At 40.6% G+C, this 23,186-nt stretch overlaps 1 protein-coding gene and 1 pseudogene across 1 annotated transcript; both read left to right on the top strand.

Annotated features, from left to right (window-relative positions):
- Nucleotides 1-798: 798 nt before the first annotated feature.
- LOC121790690 lies at nt 799-6,189 on the top strand (annotated as a pseudogene).
- A 4,373-nt stretch (nt 6,190-10,562) lies between these two features.
- On the top strand, nt 10,563-20,196 carry LOC121790691 (protein transport protein SEC31 homolog B-like). The gene is made up of 20 exons (XM_042188833.1): nt 10,563-11,115; nt 11,635-11,698; nt 11,802-11,924; nt 13,287-13,383; nt 13,470-13,506; nt 13,629-13,734; nt 13,842-13,899; nt 14,264-14,361; nt 14,485-14,604; nt 15,550-15,592; nt 16,260-16,369; nt 16,439-16,566; nt 16,676-17,222; nt 17,297-17,389; nt 18,287-18,472; nt 18,559-18,772; nt 19,173-19,279; nt 19,374-19,559; nt 19,668-19,793; nt 19,876-20,196. Exons 1-20 carry the CDS (start codon nt 10,796-10,798, stop codon nt 20,179-20,181), a joined length of 3,069 nt encoding a protein of 1,022 aa, XP_042044767.1. The 5' UTR covers nt 10,563-10,795; the 3' UTR covers nt 20,182-20,196.
- The last annotated feature ends 2,990 nt before the right edge of the window (nt 20,197-23,186 follow it).

The following is a 23,186-nucleotide window of genomic DNA, read 5'->3' as shown; positions in this document are numbered from 1 at the left end:
TTTTGCACACCGGTGCTACAAAGAGGACGAAGACCACCGACACTGGTGGTTACACGACCAGCGAAAGCGGAACTCGTCCGGTGGACCTCAACCGGACGTGCACGGAGGAAGAGAGTTCCGACACACCGATATCCTCCCGGCGGCGTCCCATAGGCGTCAAGGCTGCGAAGAACAAGGGGAAGGCGAAGGCGACATCCTCCTCGGCCGCCGCCCCCCATCGCCGATCCCGACTCCGACCCCGGCGACAATTGCCTACTCGGATTTGGCAACGACCTCGATGGCGCGGACGTTGTTGGATACGCACAACACCCTTGTGAAGTGTACGGATCCGACCAGAGCCGAATACCTCAAGGGGTTGATCGATGAGTTGAGCCAGAAGTTGAGACTTTTATAGAATAGTCAATTTTTTTTATTTATAACCATTGTAACTTTTTTTAATCAATGTATTATTTGCCATTTCTATTTAATCGTTGTATTTTTTTATTAGTTTGCATTTATATATTTGAAAACATTTAAATTAATTAACAAAATAATAATAAAACTTATAGGGCGCCCCTTAGGGCGTCCCACTGGAGGTGGAAGGACAGGAGGATAAAATGCTGATGTGGCGGTGCATAGGGCATACTTTAGAGCGCCCACTGTGAATGCCCTAAATGTTGAATGCCCTAAATGTTTACATTCATTTTTTTCTCTAAACTTAAACACTACCATTCGTAAAATCTAATACTCCTATTAATCAAGAAATGTCGGGCAGTGTTCATTTTTTTCTATAAACTTAAAACACTATCATTCGTAAAATCTAATACTCCTATTAATCAAGAAATGTCGGGCGTAATTTCCAACACTGCCAGCAAAAGAAAAGGAGGCAAACCACCGCCTTAATTTCAACACTGTCAGCAAAAGACAACGCAGATTGTTTCCCTTTCCCCATTTTCTTGTTTAATCCCACCTCTCTTCTTGGTGGAGTTAGTTCACCAAAGTTTTCCTTTTCATTTGACGGAATTATCCAAGTCCCAACTTTTCGATAATTTCAATAAATGCTGTTACTTTGCGACAATGACATGATCTCCAACTGACGTGAGAAAGAAATCCATTACTCCGTTTACTTCTACAATTTTGTAGGCGGCAGTCGGTTTCTCCATGTCAATGCGGTGCCGAATTCATCTGATTGGCGCTAGTCATCGCCTCTAGGTGTAAAACCCCACATTCAAAATTAAAACCGCGTGCCCTTCTTATTTGATTGTTTATATTCAATTGTAGTTGAACAATTGGCGCTTGATATTGTTTAATTCAGCATTTTGATTGGATTGTAGTAGTAGTTGAAGTTGTAATTTGATTTGAGTGAAAATGGTGGGAGCTGCTGAGGGGCTTAGTGATGGTAGTAATGGTTTAACGCCAATTAATGTGGCAAATGGTTTGTCTGAGGAGAAGATTGATGAAATCCGTCGTTTGTTTGGGAAATCAGAGGGCGATCCGTTGAGGATTGTGGGGGTTGGGGCGGGGGCGTGGGGGAGTGTGTTTGCTGCAATGCTGCAAGATGCGTATGGGGGTTTCCGTGATAAGGTGCAGATTAGGATATGGAGGAGAGCAGGGAGGTCTGTTGATCGGGCCACGGCGGAGCATCTGTTTGAGGTGATCAATTCGAGGGAGGAGGTGCTGCGGAGGCTGCTCAGGCGATGCGCGTATTTGAAGTACGTGGAGGGTAGGCTGGGTGATCGGATTCTGTATGCGGATGAGATTTTGAAAGATGGGTTTTGCTTGAATATGATTGACACCCCACTTTGCCCTATGAAGGTTGTGACTAACTTGCAGGAGGCTGTGTGGGATGCTGATGTCGTTATCAATGGATTGCCATCGACTGAGACGAGGGAGGTGTTTGAAAAGATTAGTAGGTATTGGAAGGAACGGATTAGTGCGCCAGTTATCATCTCTTTGGCGAAGGGTATTGAGGCGGAGTTGGAGCCAGAACCTAGGATAGTTACTCCGACTCAGATGATTAATCGGGCTAGTAAGATTGCTTCCTCGATTCATTAATGTTGTATATGATGATTATGCAGTTGTGTTAAGTTTGTGAGATATGATTCCATGTTGATATGATCCACTTTTAAAACTGCTTGCTATAATACTAGCTGCTAGATTTATACATGAATGGATTTGTGTGAGTTCGATAGTGGAAAGGGTTTATAGCCAGTGGTGAATTAGAAAATTAATGCTTGGTGATTTTACTTGTGTATATTACTGATTTTATGCAGTACAGATTATGTGCTCTGTAATAGATTCGTACATGTTCCCATAAGAATGTAAGCCTGTGTGCTGCACTGCTGATTTTTGCGTTGTGAGAAATGGAAAAAAGCAAAGGAAAAAATGGACGTGTGCAGATTATTGAAACTATTATGCTATGCGGCCTGCTGATGAATCATTTGCATTAGTATTTTGGTAGGCGATAAACATTCGTTCCTACATGTCTTTGTTAGGAGTGAAAGGCGAGGGGAGGGGTAGGGAGCACGAGAGGTGCACGGAATTACGACTTGTCAAGCGTAAGGCTAGTAATGGATGGAATTCGATCACTAGTATTACAAAAAAGAATAATGAAGAACACTCCTCCGCAGAGGCCTACGACTAAGTCGTCCAATTACAAATGATCTATCCAAGATGATCAGCTACTCCTACTGACCCGCCTTATATAGGCGGCTAAACAAATCTACAATAATTAAAAATAACAATAAAATCTCTGAAATTGAACTAACTAATCAGGCGAGATAATATTGGGATTTCCCCTCTAACCACTTCCCTATTATTCTGGCCAAACCTCTCCCCTCCAACAAACATCCGTATCAACTATCTCGCTCTCGAAACAGTCTTGTCCTCAAGGCTATGTTAAAATTCAATACATCACTCTGACCGGTGGAGGTTCAAACTCATGCTTTCGAGTAGTAGCCAGAGCATCGAACTATAGAAGATTGCCAACTATATGTAGGAATCGCAGCATGACCAGATAGGAGAATGGAGCGCCTGCCAATGAAAATAGAGATCCTGGAAAGGAAACCGCCATAGGTGTGGACTGGTGGGCAGCGGAAACTAAACATCACAGCAAGGACGAGAACGGAGATTGAAACTGCAGAATGTAAGGGCCGGAGGTGGACAACAGCGGTGCTGTCACTGGTGCTAGTGTAGGTGGAGTTGTTGGTGTAAGTGGACTGGGAGGAGATGGTGGAGGCACCAAAACTGGAGGTGGAATGGGTTGTTGTACTGTCAAGGGTGTGCACATTTGTTGTATAGGTAGGGGCTGTTGGATGGCGTGTAGAGTATTCTCCTTGGCTGTTGTAGGCGGACTAGAGGACAACATCGGAGCTGTCACCTTTGCTAGTGTAGGTGGACGGGGAGGAGATGGTACTGCGGCGAATGCTTCATATACATTCAACGCCCCATTGCCGCCAAAGCGTTTCATCAACTCCCTTGCAAACCGAGCCCACGTCAGATCCGGAACTCGCTGTCGCAACAACTGGTACCAGGGCAGCGCCTGCCAAAGCCACCATTGCGACGCCCACCCGGTCCTCGGAGGCGGTTCCCGAGATCAAGAAGTATTGCTCCGCCCGTGCAAGCCAAGCGAGGGCGTCCGAGCCATCGAAGGTGGGCATGGGTGACGCCGAAGTACCACCAGCGGTTGTCGTCTTTGACCCCTGATTCGCTGATGTGGATCCGTCGTCGGGGTCGGAAGTGTCCTTGAGTTTCAGCGAACCGAAACCCGCGCGCATCTCTTGAAGCATGGCGGTCAGTTCGGTTCGGATCTCTGTTACCTGGTCATCAGTGCGGCGGAACTGAGCATTCAGTTCCTTCACTGCCGCGTCCAACAAGAGTCTACCCTGCTGCAAATCATACGTCGCCTTCTCCAATTCATCCAGTCGCGTGTCCGCACGAGAGTTCACCATCATTCACCGCACCAATTGTTAGGAGTGAAAGGCGAGGGGAGGGGTAGGGAGCACGAGAGGTGCACGGAAATACGACTTGTCAAGCGTAAGGCTAGTAATGGATGGAATTCGATCACTTGTATTGCAAAAAGAATAATGAAGAACACTCCTCCGCAGAGGCCTATGACTAAGTCGTCCAATTACAAATGATCTATCCAAGATGATCAGCTACTCCTACTGACCCGCCTTATATAGGCGGCTAAACAAATCTACAATAATTAAAAATAACAATAAAATCTCTGAAATTGAACTAACTAATCAGGCGAGATAATATTGGGATTTCCCCTCTAACCACTTCCCTATTATTCTGGCCAAACCTCTCCCCTCCAACAAACATCCGTATCAGTCTTGCATTGGGTTTATATATTCATTTTGCATTAAGTGTATTTTCCCTCTTTCTCATGTGTGCGTCAGTATTTTCAGCTGGGATTCCTATGGAAAATATTCTATATCTTGGAGGACCTAATATTGCATCGGAGATCTACAACAAAGAATATGCTAATGCTCGGATATGTGGAGCTGAAAAATGGAGAAAACCACTGGCGAAGTTTCTTAGACAGCCACATTTCATTGTTTGGGATAATGGTGACCTTGTTACTCATGAAGTTATGGGGGTTTGAAAAATGTATACGCAATTGGAGCTGGTAAGTTTCCTTTTTCAGTATTTAAAAATAAAATGGAGCGGACAAATTAAAACTGTGCTTCAGATTCCCTATAATTAAGACACTGTTGAATTTAATAAACTTGCTCTCCATTCATTCATCTTAGAATACCACTTCTTTGTTTCATCAGTAGATGACACTATCTGAATGATCCTTTGATGATGTTAATTGCACAACTTGCAGAAGAATTTGGGTTATGAGCTTCTAGTTTTTTGGTCTCATTCGGGATCTAGGAATATTAGTACTTGTGCCGAGTTGCTGTCATATTTTACCTGCATTTTAAGAATATTCTATGATTTATTCTTTCAATTCTAGATCTTTTCATGACCAACGATTTATAAGTATTATTTGGAATTGGCAGGGATGGTTGCAGCCCTAACTAACGAGAGTGCAACAAGCAAGTCTGTGTATTTTGCTCACTGTACATCAGAGATGATCTTTATCACCCATCTTTTGGCAGAGGAACCTGAGAGGCTTGCAGGTCCTCTATTGGCTGATACTTATGTAACGTTGTTGAAGGGTCGTAATGCATGGTATGGTCAGAAGCTGGCTAAAGGTGAAATAAACCTTGAAATGGGAGACAGTATAAAAGGCAAGGGAATGATTCAGGTACGCATTTTAAGTTTCCTAACTAGTGATGCTGATATCTCCTCATGACCATCTGTGATTATACTCTGGATGTTCGATTATTTGATTGCAGAACAAATCTAATTCTTTATACTCCATGAGCTCCATAGCCTCAGAGAGTCTTTGCAATGCTACATAATACATTGTTTTACTCTTACGACATGACTAAACCTTTTAAGCATACCACTGTGCGTGTGAACCTAGGAAACGGGAGCATTTTTGCTAATAGTTTACCTCAATAGCCGGGTTCACAACAGAACCATGTATACTTATGGTCAGCAAATAAAATGTTGGACTGGCTCTTTCAACTTGAATTCCCGGTCTTGTTAGAGTTAGTAGCACTATCATGTGATTTATTTCTTTTCCCCTTTCGTTGCCATACAAGACGTGGCAGCCATTTGTTTCCACTTTCCAATGAGTTTGGTGATGGTTTGCAGGGCGTTTCAGCCGTAAAAGCTTTCTACGAGCTGCTGAGTCAGTCTCGCTTAAATATTATGCACCCTAGTGAAAAGATGCACATTGCACCAGTGGAACTCTGTCCAATCTTGCAGAAACTGTACAAAATACTGATAGTGAGGTAGGGACAAAGTCTGTTGAATCTTGCAAGTAGCTCATCGAGCAATGTAATCTGATTGTTGGTGTGTTGGTAGGGAGCTGGCGTGTGAGGGGATTCTTCAAGCCTTGCGAGATGAAACCATGAACGACCCTCGAGAGCGCATTGAGATCGCCCAGCGCCACGCCATCTACAGACCTTCTCTACTCATGAACTAACATCTGTGTTTAGAAAGAGGTAGTTGCCAGTTCTATTCCGCCAATCTTGGTTTGTCAATGGATTTTAGCATTGTTAGGAAGTGTTATTTAGTTCACTTCAACGTTTACTTGTGCAAGTGTAACAGAGCTCACCAATCTAAGTGTGACTTTTGCTTTTGAAATATTTTTTGTTTTTTACCAACATGATTTTCTGGCCTTTATTATTGCGTTTAATATTTTTGATGACACTTGCAACAGATACCAATTCTTGGCTGAAGTTGGAGGTGAAATGATACGAGTATATCTACGGAATATTCCCATATCTCTATTATTTCATATATTAATGATTTAGCGTATCTTTCCTATTTCTTGATCACTAAGTTAGGCTATTAGGGAGTATTATAAATAGGAGTTTTTGTTATCTTTTGAATTAATCATTGAAGAAGTCTTTTACTTTTCTGCAATTTACTTTTCCGTCTTTGTTCATCGGTTGCTCGACGGAATTCCTTCCGCGAACGGACCTCCTTTATCCGGCGATTTCTCGCCATTTTTCTCCGATACGAGTTTACTCGTATCATCTGGTGCTTTCATCCGGTTCTCATCCTCCGATTCACCGCTATCATGTCACAATCAACCCATGCTTTGGCATCGCAGCTTGAGCGGATAACAGCTGCAATCAGCAAACTGGAATCCTCACTTACCGCTGCTGAATTTCGCAGATTCGTAGCAACACAGGCAACGCCGGTCCTGATTCCGGCTCCCCCCTTTTGTGCTACAGGGCCCTCTTTGATGTCCTATCCGCGCCCCGAACCTGACCCTCTAGACGCGGCACCGTTGTACGATGCCGCAATGCCACCGTACCTGCCAAATTCGATTTGCCGGAACCACCGCCATATCCGAGTCAATGAAAGCACCAGATGATACAAGTAAACTCGTATTGAGAGATAACTGCGAGAGATTGCGGAGAAGATGTTGGTTCGTTCGTGGGATCCTCCCGTCGAGCAGCCAACTATCGTTCAACTAGGGTTTTTGATAAAGTAAATTGCAGAGAAAAGTAGAAGACGATAAAGAGATAAATTGTATTTCTTCAATGATGAATTCAAAAGATAATAAAGACTCTTATTTATAATACTCCTAAATCAATAATATATGAAATAATATAGATAAGAGAATATTCCGCAGCTATACTCATATCATGAAATGTGTAAAAGGTGCCTTGAGAAGTGGAAGAAAAATAACTTATTTTAGCAACGGTATTATACAAGTAAATACGAAGAAGGGAAAATTTAGGGATCTAAATTATTGAACTTTAGTAAATTATTACAGTATACATCTAAAGGAGTGTTATGAATGTGCAAACAAAGAGGAAAATTTAGTGATCTAAACTATTGATCTTCTGTAAATAGTTTTGTACATGCTTGTTATGATCATATTGGTTAGATCCATGGACATTGCACTAATTTTATCTGCTATTCCCATTTTTTAAAAATATAAGAATGAATAATTGACAATGAATTTATAAAAGAAAAAGCAATCCTATTTTATGGAATATTTTAACTTTATAATTTCTTCTTTTGTCTCTTTTTCTACACATGACACATTTATTATATTTTTAGCCTTATTTATATAAAATGTGTGAGCATTTTAGATGAAAAATATCTTTAAATTTGTAGTACGTAAATGAAGATTTGAATTAAGTTAGTTATGATCACAGTTAATTTTCCGTTTATTTTCATAACTTGTTCGTTTAATCGATGTATGAAATTTGTCGATCAGGTCAATATGAAGATTTCGACATATTACTATATAAGTTTAGTTTTGTAGTTTATTCATTTTATTAAAATTTATTAAAGTCTTGAAACTAGTTATCAAACAATCTGATATAATATACAGCATAATTGCATTTATGTATCTCAGACCATCCACTACGCTGTCTCTATACCGTCCCTTAAACCGTCCCTTAACTACTATTTGACCACTGTTTGAGGGCCCCACTGTCCTTTTTTCTTCCATCCCTTAACTAAGGGACGGAACCTGCAACGCTCCGTCCCTTAACCGTCCCTTATTCCGTCCCTTAATTACTATTCATTCAATTTCATTTTTTATTTTTTTTTACAACCCAATTAAATTTAAACAAACACAATTCATTAAAATTAAAACAACATTACAACTTAAACTTAAAAAAAAAAGAAAAAAAGACATAATTAAAATTCTAAAAAAACAAAAAATGACATAATTTAATCTTCTCCGCCAAAGTTTCCCCAAATGTGCTCAATTAGATCCTCTTGGAGTTGGGTATGGGCGCTAGAGTGGCGTGTCCTTGCCCGAATAGCCAACCGTTCTTGTATAGACGGATGCGCTCCACTTCGCGGCGGACTACTTGCGGTTGAGCTTCCGGGAGATTCGGGGTCGAACCAATTTCCCGCATCGGGTCCTTCGTCTCGGACAATCATGTTGTGCAAGATTATGCACGTATACATGATGTCGACCATGCTCTCCATGAACCAGGAACGAGCCGGGGCTCTGATGATGTTGAAGCGCGCTTGGAGAACCTCGAACGCCCTCTCCACATCCTTGCGCGCAGCCTCCTGCTTCTGCGCAAAAAGAGCCTGCTTTGGGTTCGCAGGCCTGCCGCACGTCTTCACGAAGGTCGGCCACTTCGGGTAGATGCCGTCGGCGAGATAGTACCCCATTTTATACAGCCGGTTGTTGGCGACGAAGTTGATGGCTGGCGCTTTACCATCCAAAACTTCGGTAAAGAGATCGGACTGGTGGAGCACGTTTACGTCGTTGTTCGAGCCAGGGACCCCGAAGTACGCGTGCCAGATCCAAAGCCGGTAGTCGGCAACGGCCTCGAGTACAACGGTTGGGTGGGTGCCTTTGTGGCCGCTCGTGTAGGACCCCCTCCAAGCCACCGGGCAATTCTTCCATTGCCAGTGCATGCAATAGACACTGCCAAGCATCCAGAGGAATTCGTGCACTTGTTCGTGCAGGTTGAGGAGGAACTGACAATCGTCCGTGCTTGGCCTCCGGAGAAATTCATCACTGAAGGCTGTCCGGACGCCTCTGCAGAAGTTGAGCAAGCACATGCGCCCAGTGGTGTCTCTGATGTGGAGGTATTCGTCGAATATGTCGGCCGTTTGTCCAGTCGCAAGCTGACGGATGGCTGCAGTACATTTCTGCAGCGTCGTGTGGCTGGGACGGCCGACCGCGTCGAACCCTTCTCGGAAGAACTCTTCCCGGGCCGCCAAAGTATTCGCTATGTGGAGAAATAGTGGTTTACTCATGCGGAAACGGCGACGGAAGTAGTATCTCCCCAAATCGGGTTATCGCAGAAGTAGTCGCGTACTAACCGTGCGGCGGCTTCCTCCCGGTTCAGATTGATGTACTTCCTGGAGCGTCGTGGGGGTGGCGCGGCTTCCTCCGCCTCTCGTCGTCGATCTTCTTCAAGTGATTTTTCCATTAATTGACGCATTTGCTCAAAATGATCAATTTGTTTGAGTTGATTTAAGATGGAAATTGGAGTGATAGAGAGGATTTGAGAGGAATAGATGTGTGTTTGTGTGCGAAATGAGTATGAAATATGATTATTTATAGAGTAAATAAATAAATAAAATTAAAAAAAAAAAGAAATAAAAAATTAACGGTAACATTACCGTTTGAAAATTTTTTTTAATTAAAATTCGATTTTTTTTAAAAAAAATCGATTTTGTTTTAAAAAAATGAATTATTGCGTCATCCGTGACGACGCCCACTCGCTGGCCAGCGAGTGGGCGTCACGCATGCATCGGGGGCGCGCCACGTCGCCCGGGCGCGTGACGGGCCGGCGCGTCCCTTGTCTCGCGGATGCGGGCTACGGGACGAGACGAGGGTTGCAACGCGTCCCGCGGCGGAACCGTCCCTCCGGGACGGAACGCGAGCCGCGCGCAGGACGCGTAGTGGATGCTCTCAATCGAGCCATCCTATAGGGTTTCAAGTTTCAACTTTTAGGTCACACCTACTTTGTATAATCTAGTAAACTAAAATTTAATCGAATAAGAAATTTATAATCATAATAAAATTTACTAATTTAGTGAACTATATGAATGAATACTCAAAAAACTTCCCACTCAATGTTAAATCCAGTATCTCGTCCATTTAAGAAATAAGCTTAAATATATACATAATTATTTTTATAATTTCAATTTGTATTATGTATAGTTGTATACCATGTAGGTGGAATACAAAATAACTAAAATAATAGAGTGAGTGACTTATGTATAATGATGGTTCAGTTATTAGTTGAATATGAATAGAAGACTATCATTTAAATCTGACTGAAACTATAGATTTTAATTTTTATCAGTCTATATTTGGAATGTTATTTCTATTTTTATCAATTATATATTTTTAATTATAAATACATTGTAAAGACTAATTTCATTTGGAACAATAAATAAAGAAAATCGTAATTTCATTTTTGATACATGGGAGAGAGGGGCAGTTTCGTCTTTCCGGCGCACCTAAAATGACGTAAATCCCCGTATTACCCTTTCCTGGTAGCGAAACCCCTCCCTCCTCACTCTACACTCTGATATCCCCAAAATCGAAGTCCAACACAGAAAGATCAGAGAAGAAAGGCAAATCGAAACCTAAAAATATACAAAATCAACATAAACAAACCCATACAGAGAAAATTCCCTCTCACTCTCCCTCGATCGACGCTCAATTATCCCATAAACCTAGATCTGTAGCCCTTTGATTTATGTAACTAGCTGCATCTCGTTTGACAGATCATACATTTTTGCAATGGCGGGCTGTATAAAGTCTGTCAATAGATCGGCCTCGACGGCCTTCTCACCCGACGGTGCGTACATCGCCGCCGGGACCATGGCGGGGGCCGTGGATCTACAATTCAGCTCCACTGCCAATCTCGATATATTCGAGCTTGATTTCGTCTCCGACGATCGACAGTTGATCATGGCGGGCACTATTCCCAGCTCTGAGCGCTTCAATCGGATTTCGTGGCAGAAAGCCTCCGCCAATTCGGAGGAGTATCCGCTCGGTCTCATTGCTGGTGGTCTTGTCGACGGCAACATTGGGCTTTGGAATCCTAAGCCCCTGATCTGGTGAATTTTATTTACTTTCTTTTGGTCCCTCTTCTCTTCAATTGTCCCCATTTACCAATTTTTTTTGTTTTTGGGGTGTTGATTATGGCTGCATTTTTTATGATCGCGTGGTTGGTGATATATTTTATTCAATGCAGCTTGCATGTGATTACTGTGACGAGTGTTTTGATTGCTTAATTTCATGAAGTTAGACGGTATATATACCATTTGAAATGAATTTGTATAGTTCTATCTTGTTTGGGCTGTTTCAAGAAATTTTGAATATGAACATTTTCAACAACGATTGCCGCAAAACATTACATTCTAAAAAAGAACTACTAATAATACTGATTTTGGCTTGGCTGTGCTATTCTTTGGTTGTGCTTTTTTAATGTTTCCCGGATTTAGAAAATAAATATTATTGGCAACAGTTTGATTCATTTGGCTTAGAAATCCTGATTTCTGTTTATTAAGGAGTATTTTTTACCTCTATTTTTTTTATATCTTATATCATTTATGTTATTGATTTTCTGACACCAGTAAAGAAGGTTCTGATACAAGTGAGAATACATTGGTCACAAATCTTACAAGACACAAAGGACCTGTGAGTTCCTACTGTCCTTGTTCTATATTATTAATGCATTTTATGAATCCCATGTTAATTATACGACTGGTGGATATCTCGGTGGTTTTTAATTTTGGTTCAGGTTCGGGGGTTGGAGTTTAATTCTATTACTCCACACCTTATTGCTTCTGGTGCTGATGAAGGTGATATTTCTATTTGGGATTTGACCAAACCATTAGAGCCTAACCATTTTCCGGCACTGAAGGTATGCAGTGATTAGCTTTAGCACCATTAAGGTCCTTAAACTAATTATGTGGTAAACAAGAAATTTATGAAACATATTGTGATTGTCTGTATAAATCATGTGTTTTTTGGTCTTCCATTTTCTTTGTAGCACTTGTAGGGGAATTCTGTAATTCATATCTATTAAATGCTTGATGGTTCTGTGCTAAAAAAATGAGATTTCCTTGTCTATATGTTCTTATGTTGGAATGTATGTACTGCAGAGTCCATTCAAGAGAAAGGTGAATAATTGCTTGCAAACTGTATGCACCCAAAATAGTCTTTCTTGAAAGCCCAACGGCTCAGATCCATGTTCTTACTGAAATTGGCTAAAATTGTGTAATAAATTAGTATCATATTGTAGCCTGGTTCTGTCAAAATATTTAATTTTTATAAATTTGAGACCACTTGAAGACGCAGAGATTTTAATATAAAACCCCACAGTTTTATCGTGAGTCATCTAACACCACAATTCTTGGGCAGGTAATAGATTCTCTGGATTTACTAATGAATACTCAGTAACGTTTTCTTGATCTACAAAAATTCACTAAGAGCTGACTCACCGATATTGTGTCTTTTGGACTAGCATTTACCTTGTTGGTGCAAACTAGAACTATTTTATTTGAAGAAAAAAGAACTACCTCTATCCAACAGAAATTAGGCTTCATATGCTTCTCCAGAGCAAAAATCTGCTTTGTAGCCTTGTTGGTAGCTGTCTCATTGAAGAGTAGCATTATGAATTTCTGACTGACAATCAATTAAATCCATCTTAAAAAAGTTTGATTTCCCAAATGAAAAAGTAAAAAAGAAAATAAAAAGAAATAAATTAATGACATATAGATCCAGTTTGAATATTTTCCGCTAGACGATCTTCTGTCTTGCACTCCCTTACTAAACTCCTGTTATTGGAAATTTGGGATAGCCATACACCTGTGCATGTTGATTCTTGTATAAGAATCTGGCATCCGCCTTAACCCTTCCCCTCTTACCAAGACTAAAGAATGTTCCTGTGAACTGTGGCTAACACTGAGTTCAATACAAAGTTGTTTTCTTCAAGATGGATAGAAACCGAATTGTGTATGATGCAATATTACTTTGTGGAATGCTTCTTATGATTGCATTTTAAACATGTGTACACCACAATAATTTTTTCACTGACCCCACTTATATTATCGAGCTTTTCCATTTCTATTTTGCCTTTTCTATTCTCTCAGATAGATTTTGCTTTTGATCTCTAGTCATAAAAAGTTTTTGGCATATTGGTTTTAAACTATGCTGCTTCTCTTGTCAGTTATTTCCACACCCGAATTGGGAACGAGAACTCAACCTTTTGAAATGTTAACAGGGTAGTGGGTCTGCATCACAAGGTGAAATTTCGTTTTTGTCCTGGAACAGCATGGTTGAGAAGATCCTGGCATCCACTTCTTATAATGGGACAACAGGTGAAAACGATGCCCTTCTAATGGATTTTTTTTTTCTCTCAAATCTACATTATACATTGGAATGACAAGGATTAAATGTATTTCAGTGGTGTGGGATCTGAGGAAGCAAAAGCCAGTTATAAAGTATGTTGTCTGCATTTGAGTTAATGTTAAGTACTTAAGTTTCATTGTTGCGTTTTGAGCAATTGACTGATGTCCTTTAGGTTCTTCTTTTTGCTGATCTTTTGTATGCCATGCCCTTGCAGTTTCTCAGATTCAGTTAGAAGGAGGTGCTCTGTTTTGCAGTGGAATCCCGATGTTGCAACTCAGCTTATTGTTGCTTCTGATGAAGATAATTCGCCTTCTCTCAAAGTAAGGAATACTTGTCCTTACATTATCTATTGGCAGTTTGGCACATTATTGTTTTTCTCAAAGGCTGCTTAAATTTGTGTCTGTTGATTGCGGCTTGTCATTTTCAGATGTGGGATGTGCGCAATATAATGTCTCCAGTGAAAGAGTTTGTAGGACACACCAAAGGTAAATTATCCGAGTTTCACGTCTGACATTTCATAACTTTTGTCCTAACTTGAGTTTTCAATAGGCTTCTAATCTGTCTCATCCTTATTGTGATCTCTCAGTTCTCGATTATATTATAACATGGTTTGTTATGGTCTGAAATCAAGCTTCTGAAGTTGTATGGCTTCCAGATGGCTTAGTAAGCTATTCTGATGGTCACCTCACACTGGGAAATAGGTCTTCTTAGATGCTTGCTTCTATGAGCAGGATATTTCTCTTTTGTTCCTTGGGTTCCTAATAACCTTTTTGATAAGGCCTGATAGATAGAGACTTTTTGATGTACACTTGTTGGTAAATTTTCATTAGACTGTATCATTGTGAACAGGCGTGATCGCTATGTCCTGGTGCCCTATTGACAGCTCTAATCTGCTTACCTGTTCCAAAGATAATCGCACTATTTGCTGGGACACAATATCTGGAGAGGCGAGTTTTGATTATCTATGTTTACTTAAATAAAGCATTATAGTTTTTCATGCAGATTCCTTTCCTGGGTTAGTTTTAGTAGCTCTATAACACATGACAGTTTCAACATAATGTTTTTTGTAGATTGTAGCTGAATTACCTGCTGGAACCAACTGGAACTTTGATGTTCACTGGTATCCGAAAATTCCTGGAGTCATATCAGCATCTTCATTTGATGGGAAAGTCAGCCTGTATAACATTGAGGTTAGTTTGTGTCTCATCTATCATGGAACTCTTTTAGTGGTTACTGGTGTTCTGTGTATGCATTGGTTAGTGGTTACATAATCGGAGCAAATTTTGAATTTGGCGTGAGTTTGGAAAAAGGTTCCAAACTCATTAAATATAACATCTAAGTCTGCAAAATATTACATAACATCCAACCTTAAATGACTAAATCGGAACACAGTGTGTCTCGATTCGTGGGGCGCGCACCTTGTCACCCCTGCGGCCCATTGCCTTGCACCCCAGATTTTTACCTAATCGCCCCTGTGCGCCCCACGCTCCCAACAACACTAGTGGTGCCTCTTTGTGCCGCAGCCTCTGCTCAGACAAAATCATATCTTTATCGCTGCCTCCATTGTATCCATTGTGCTCCTTCAAATTGCTCACGCCCATTGCTCTTTTGGAGTTTCAGCATATCTACACTTTGATTCATGTTCTCAAGCATGAATATGAGTCCCCTTGGTCGGTCCACTCTATCCTTGTGGGCAAGGCTGTTTTGACAACAGGAGTATTGATATTAATATGCATCATTAGATTTGATTAGTTATTAGTATTACTCCCTCCGTCCACAAAAAATAGTCCCATCTGTTGACGGCACAAGTTTTAGTGCACAATTTGTAAAGTAGGAAAAAGAAAGAGAAAATTTGGGTACTAGGAGAGAGAGAGCGAAAATGTGGTGATAAAGTTTCCTTAAATAGAAATGGGTCTAATTTTGGTGGATGGACCAAAATTGAAAAATGAGACTATTTTTCTTGACGAGTAGTTGCTCAACTATTTTTAATATGGCCTTTTTGGAGGATGGTCTCTTAGTCACATGAAGTATTTATCTTTGTTTATTTGCTATCTCTGCTGTCATCATTGTTATTAGCAAATGTATATGGTAAGTCCGCCTTTCACTCCATACCAATTATTATCTGTCAACTGCAGGGTGCTGGCCGATATGGTCTTGGTGAGGCTGACTTTGGTGCAGGTAACTTTCATTCTTTAGATAACAAAACCATTGTGTGATTCATCTCTCTGCGGGGAACATTGAATAGTAAGTAAAGAGTCTTATAATGTACACTTGTTTGGGTCATTACATTTACTAATACCTTTTCATATTTACCCCTTGATTGGTCATGATGCCCTATTATTAAGATTGGCTTATCACAAATTTTAAATGGTACTCCCTCTTCATTTTTCTCACTTTTACTTTACTATTCACCCACTCTAACTATTTATTCGATTTTTTCAAAACGAGTCTTCTCTACATTATTCTCGCTTTTACTTTACTATTCACCCACTCTAACTATTTATTACGTTTTTTCAAAACGAGTGCAAAAAGAAGTGACTCAACTTTCTTGCAAAATAGAAACTTTTGAAACGGCACGGGTTTTAATGCACAATCGGTGAAGTAAGAGAGAAGAATGGGTAGTAAGAGAGAAGGAGAGGAAAATGGGTAAAGTAAGAGAGAGGAAGAGAAAATGTAGTGGAATTAGTGTTAGTGGATTGTAGGGTCCACTTACCAAAATAGAAAGTTTCTATTTTTAAGGGACGGAGGTAGTATTATCTTGAAAATGTTCTACATTGTTTTACCTTGCACTCTGTTGTTATGTGTTGGGTTAGTCTTATGTGCAATGTCTTGTGTTCCTGTATAGCACCTCTGAGGGCTCCAAAGTGGTACAAGCGAAAAGCTGGAGTTTCATTTGGCTTTGGTGGGAAGCTTGTTTCATTTAATTCGGCTGAATCTTCTACTGGATCTTCAGAGGTACGCTTACAGCATTATAGTTTTCTGCTGGCATATATTACACTCTCTGACAGCCTTTTGTACATCCAGATCTTTGTGCACAATTTGGTCACTGAACATGGTTTGATTAGTCGATCTTCAGAGTTTGAAACGGCAATACAAAATGGGGATAGATCAGCTCTTAAACTTTTATGTGAAAGGAAGTCTCAAGAATCTGAGTATGTCTTCTTCATTCTAGACTTGGTAGCATCAGCATGCTTCAGGTTAATATGGCATGCATGCATAGTTACTCTTTGGCCTATATTTCACCTATTATTTCCTGGTCAGATCTGAAGAGGAAAGAGAAACATGGGGCTTCATGAAGGTTATGTTCAATGAGGATGGAACTGCACGGTCAAGGCTGCTTTCCCATCTTGGTTTCAGTCCGCCTATCGAAGAAAGCAACTCTGAACTGAATGATGTTACTGAGCATGTCGATGCTCTTAGTCTTGATGAGAGTAAAGCAATTAAAACAGGTGTTTCTGGGTACAAAGAATCTGCCTTATTTGCAACTGACAATGGGGAAGATTTCTTTAACAATCTACCTAGCCCCAAGGCAGATACACCTGTGGCTACTTCTAAGGATGAAGTTGTTGGAGACTCAGTAAAAGAATCCCATCAAGAAATTGACGGACGGGAGGACAGTTCTGATCCTTCATTTGATGATGCTGTCCAACGTGCTTTAGTTGTTGGTGACTATAAGGGGGCAGTTGCACAGTGCATTTCTGCCAATAGATTGGCAGATGCCTTGGTCATTGCGCACGTTGGTGGGGTTTCATTGTGGGAGAGCACACGTGACCAGTACCTCAGGACAAGTCTCTCTCCCTACCTAAAGGTGGGGAGTCATTCTTGTTAACATTGCTGGTTTTTTATTATTTTTGTAGAATGACTAATATTTAGTTGCTTCAGGTTGTTTCTGCAATGGTAAACAATGACTTAATGAGCATAGCAAACACCAGACCTCTGAAATCATGGAAGGAAACCCTTGCTCTCTTTTGTACTGTAAGTCTATCATTTCCTGTAAACAAAATTGGAGTTTACATTACACACCCCTAAATTGTGGTTACATCCAGCCTATTTGTGTAAAACAAATTTTAAATTCTGTACTTCTTTTGAGATTTAAGACCCAAATAGCTTCTACTTGCTGTCTGCCTTTGTACTCTGATTCTTAAGGGTCACTGTTTTTTCTTTAGTAGGAAAGGTTAGTGTTTGGTTGTCAAGGCATTATACTGTATTACTCTGCTTAATCTATAGCGTGATTAAGAACTCACATTCGAAAAGTGGAGAAATTTGCAGATAACATGTTATAAAACTTAATGATTGTGCTCTTTTACAGAGGTGTATACGATGACATGATTGACATCTGTGTCTGGAAATATACATAAGATCTCTCTTACTATATTTGCATCCATTTGATGTGATAAGGTAGCCATTCAATGTTCATGATCTGAAACTAAAATGGTAACTAGTAGTCTAGGCCTTTGAAGCTTGTCTATGGAAGATCATTGTCATTATGGCATTATCAAATGCTGTGTGTTAGAAATGTGGTGTGATTTTTTATTTTTCTAGAATACATCGCTAGATGCATTCGGAATGATTAAATTTGCATCTTAAAATACTTAACAAATACTAATAAGGGGTCACATGTTATAAATTACGAGTTTAGATTTCATTCATTGAGTGCTCTGTAAAAAAAAAATTCAACCTATTAATCTCCTTAAAAATTGTTACACGGTATTGGTCATGAATGACTCTTTTATGGATATTGTCAGCATTTTGTGCACATGTATTCTATGTGGAGCATATCAAAGGGTTTAACTCCACAAGCGAATCTTTTCTGCTAGTCTAAAAAAGAAATCTGCCATGTCTTATTTCTGGTCTCTGTTTGCTGTTATCCAGTTTTCACAGACAGATGAGTGGACCCTATTATGTGACACTCTTGCTGCTAGACTTATGTCATCTGGTGATACAACTGCTGCGACACTATGTTATATTTGTGCTGGAAACATCGACAAAACTGTGGAAATTTGGTCAAAGAGCCTGTCAGCAGAACATGATGGAAAGTCCTATGTAGACCGTCTCCAGGTAAGCTGCATTGACTTAGTGTTATTTGATAAGGGTCTAAGCTCAGTGGAAAGATGAATTCACATGTTATAGTTTTATCTTTGAAGGATTTAATGGAGAAGACTATCATCTTTGCTTTGGCTACTGGGCAAAAGCGATTTAGTGATTCACTGTGTAAGCTAGTTGAGAAATATTCTGAAATATTAGCAAGTCAAGGGCTTTTAACTACGGCAATGGAGTACTTGAATCTTCTGGGGACTGAAGAATTGTCAACTGAAATTACTATCTTGCGTGATCGTATTGCTCGTTCAACTGAGCAAGGTCTGTGGTTATGCTATTTCATCTTTATATGCTCATTCAAATTATTGTTGAATTCCTAGTTGCTCTTACAAATAGTATCTGTTAAGTGTTAACCAGTTGCAATATTTAATACTCCCTCCCTCCGTTCACAAAAAATAGTCCCATTTGTGTACGGCACGAGTAATGAGAAATTGGTATAGTAAAAGAGAGGGGAGAAAAAATAGGTAAAGTATGAGAGAGGAGAAAAAGTGGTTAAAGTAAGAGATAAACTTTCTATTTTTCGTGGACATCCCAAAATGGCAAAATGAGACTATTTTTCGTGGACGGAGGGAGTATAATTCACTCCACACCATTTTCAGTAAATTGTTTATTAAAAACATCACAACCTTCTAAGTTTTATGCCCCATATTTTATATTTCAGAGAAAGAGACTGTGAATACAGCAACTTATGATAATAGTCAATTGCAAGTTGGAGCAGCATATGATAATAGTTACAGCGGTGTTGGCACTTCTCAACATCATTATCAGGTTTATATTATTGCATCCTGCTTTGATTAAAATGTTAATTTGGTTGATGCATATGGTTCTTATCTTAGACAATGTTACATTGTATCCTCCTCAGGATACTGGAGCAGCTCATATCCAACCTATCATTCCGGGCAATCAGTATGGTGATAATTATCAGCAGTCACCTGCTGTTTCGTACAGAAGAACTTATAATGCTCCTCCTGTTTATCAGCCAGTTCCACAGTCTAATACACCTCCGCCTACTATGTTTGTCCCTTCTCCTGAAACTCCAGCTCCAGTGGTGAGTCCAGTGTGGTTCTGTTTCTATTGTAGAGTTGCATATATGTTTGGGTTATTGTAGTGAAGTTGGAATCTGATTAGAGAACATCTGCTTTCAATATCGTTGCAGGGAAACTTTCTTCCACCTCCTGTTAATGCTCAGCCTCCTGCGAAATTTATTCCCGCAAACCCTCCATTATTGAGAAATGCAGAGCAATATCAGCAGCTGTCCACTTTGGGTTCCCATTTATATCCAGTATGCTAGCCTCCTTAATTCTCACTCCTTTTCTTTCTAAGTTAATCACCATTTCTTAGTGCGCACAAATTTTATTATTTAGGGGGCTTCTAATCCTGGTTATCAAGCTGGTGCTCCGGGTATGTCAGCATATGGTGCTAACACATCTCAAGTGGGGCCAACTACTGGGCAAGTGATGTCCCAGGTTATGACTCCTACCCCACCTTCTACAGGATTCATGCCAGTGGGCAATTCAGGGGTCCAAAGGTCTGGTATGAATCCAGTGCAACCTTCTAGTCCTTCTCCGCCAGCTGCAATGCAACCACCAGTTACTCCTGCTGCTCCCTCTCCTACAGTACAGACTGCTGATACATCAAATGTTCCTGGTAAGCTTCCTTTCCCACTTTAATTAAATACAGTATATCTTTGGGAGTTTTGGAAGCAGCTTGTTGGGTCGTGATGCCTCCGATCTCACACTCACTCAATACGAGAAAATAAAGCACACAACGATGTAACGTGGTTCGGTGATAAACCACCTACGTCCACGGAGAAGATGACCGGAATCTTATTGATGAACAACTCTCAAATACAATGAACTCACACGCACAATTCAATCACTCCAAACTAATCGCAAGCTAGAGCAATAATCTCCTAATTGTGTATGTGTATTGTGTATTCTCCCTCTGCTTTACAACTGAACACCTATCGAGCTATATATGTGAGATAAAGAAGAAAACAACTTAACTAACTTCATTTCCCAAAGTTAGTTATAACCGCCAATTTCCAACAGCTAGTTCCAGCTCCCAAAAACCGAGCTTCCTCTGCTTCCTTTCTTGATCCCTTCCTTGAGCTTCAACGGCTCTATCACTCGATCAAATCTCCACCTTGCTGTGAAAGCTGAGTTATGCAAGAATGATAGTTTGATGATACAAGAATGATAGTTTGATTATGCAAGAATGATAGTTTGCATGGACACACATTCACAAATCTCCACCTTGTCCTTGCAAAGCTCCATCAATATCTAGATTCCCTTCTCAATCCTTGTTACAAGTCTCAACACTCCACAATCTCAACCAACTTCAAACAATGTTTGAACTTCGAAGTCGGCAGAGATTTTGTCAACATATCTTATGCATTCTCCTCAGTAGGAACCTTCACCACATTGATCTTCCCACTTTGAATCTCATCCCTGATAAAGTGTCTCCTCACATCAATATGCTTCGACCTCTCATGAAACATTTGGTGTTTGGCTAGGCAAATCACAGAATTGCTGTCACAGTTTATCTTTACTGCCCCCAGCTTCATTCCCAGATCTTCCAAGATTCCTTGCAACCATTTCCCTTCCTTTGCAGCCTCTGTCAGAGCAATATATTCAGCCTCGGTTGTGGATAAGCAACCACTGGCTGTAGTTGGATTTCCAACTGACTGCTGTGCCAAATAAGGTGAAAATGTAGCCACTTTGTGATTTTCTGTTATCCAAGTTGGCTGCATAATCCGAATCACAATACCTTCAAGGACTTCATTCTTTTCAGACCATGCTTCACCACCAAACCTTAAACCAGTCACAACAGATCCCTCAGATACTTCAAGATCCATTTCAGAGCAGCCCAATGCTCTCTACCCGGATCAGCCATGTATCTACTAGCCACACTTATGGCATGAGCAACATCCGGTCTTGTACATATCATCAAGTACATTACACTTCCTATTATATTTGCATAGGGTATCATGCTCATCTCCTTCCTGATTTCATCTGTCCTTGGCACTTGCTCTCTGCTCAACTTGAAATGGCCCGCTAATGGAGTAGAGACTGATCTTGCATTCATCACCTGATATTTTTTCATCACCCTTTTGATGTATTCAGCTTGAACCAGCCTCAGCTCCTTCTTCTTCCTGTTCCTGACAATATCCATGCCTAGGATTCTCTTTGCCTCTCCAAGATCCTTCATCTCAAACTTTTGCTTGAGCTCTTCTTTTACAATCTGCAGTTCACTTAAGCTTGATCCTGCCAGTAGAATGTCATCTACATATAGCAGTAGATAGGCAACTATCAGATCTCCACTTCTCTTGATATATACACAGCTATCAAAGCTAGATCTCTCAAATGCCATCAACTCCATCTGCTTATGGAACTTCTTGTTCCACTGCCGGCTGCTTTGCTTGAGCCCATATAGGCTTTTCTTCAGTAGGCAAACTTTCTTCTCTTCTCCATTCTTCTCAAAACCCTTAGGATGCATTATATAGATCGTTTCCTCTAGATCCCCATGTAAAAATGCTGTCTTCACATCAAGTTGATGCAGCTCCCAGTTGAAATGGGCAGTCATGGCTAACAAAATCCGAATAGAAGTGTGTTTAACTACTGGAGAAAACACCTCTGTGTAGTCAATGCCTTCCACCTGTGTGAATCCCCTAGCTACCAACCTTGCTTTGAAACGTATGCTTTCCACTTCCCCCACCTCTACCTTCTTCTTGAATAGCCATTTGCAACTAATCAGCTTTTGAGTCCCTGGATCAGTCACAAGTCCCATTTTTTAGTAGGGACTCTATTTCTTCCTCCATAGCCTTGATCCACTTCTGACTTTCTTTGCAACTCATGGCCTCGTCATAGGTTGAGGGTTCTGAGAACATGAGCACCTCTGCCACACACAAAGCAAAGAAACTCATATCATAGTCTGAGAATCTGCTAGGTAGGCCTGCATTTCTTCTGGGATTCCTTCTGGCCCTTTGACTTGCAGCAGCCTGCTGTACTGGTGACTCCTGATCACTTATATTCTGAGTTGGTTGAGAGATGGTTGCTCCACCTTCTTCTTGGTTTTCTGTGGACTCAGAATTCTCATCATCGTCTGATTTTTCAGATTCTCTATCAAGCTCAAAATTCTGCATGCTTGCACTGCTGCTGTCATCAGAGACTTCTTTCCTTTTCTTGAATGGCATCTCTTCTTCTTTGAATATCACATCTCTGCTCACAATGATATTCTGACCTACTTCATCTAGGTTCCATAATCTGTACCCCTTTACTCCATCTTGATACCCCAGCAATGCACATTTCTTTGCCCTTGGTTCCAATTTGTCTTGCTTAATATGTGCATAAGCAGCACACCCAAATATCTTCAGAGCAGAATAATCACAAGGCTTCCATACCATCTCTGATCTGGGGTTTCATTCGATATAGCTGAAGATGGGCACATATTGATCAGATCAGCTGCAGTAGAAACACGCCTCTGCCCAGAATCTCTTTGGCATTCCAGAATAGAATAGCATGCACCTCACCCTTTCTAGCAATGTCCTATTCATTCTTTCTGCCAACCCGTTTTGTTGAGGGTTTCTTGGCACGGTCCTATGCCTTCTTATCCCTTTCACTTTACAGAAACTATCAAACTCAGCAGACAGAAACTCCATGCCATTATCAGTCCT

Source organism: Salvia splendens, unplaced genomic scaffold, assembly GCF_004379255.2.
Source record: "Salvia splendens isolate huo1 unplaced genomic scaffold, SspV2 ctg586, whole genome shotgun sequence".
NCBI classification, from domain to species: domain Eukaryota; kingdom Viridiplantae; phylum Streptophyta; class Magnoliopsida; order Lamiales; family Lamiaceae; genus Salvia; species Salvia splendens.
Note: the sequence above shows the minus strand (reverse complement) of the source record. Positions and strands in the feature narration are given on the sequence as shown.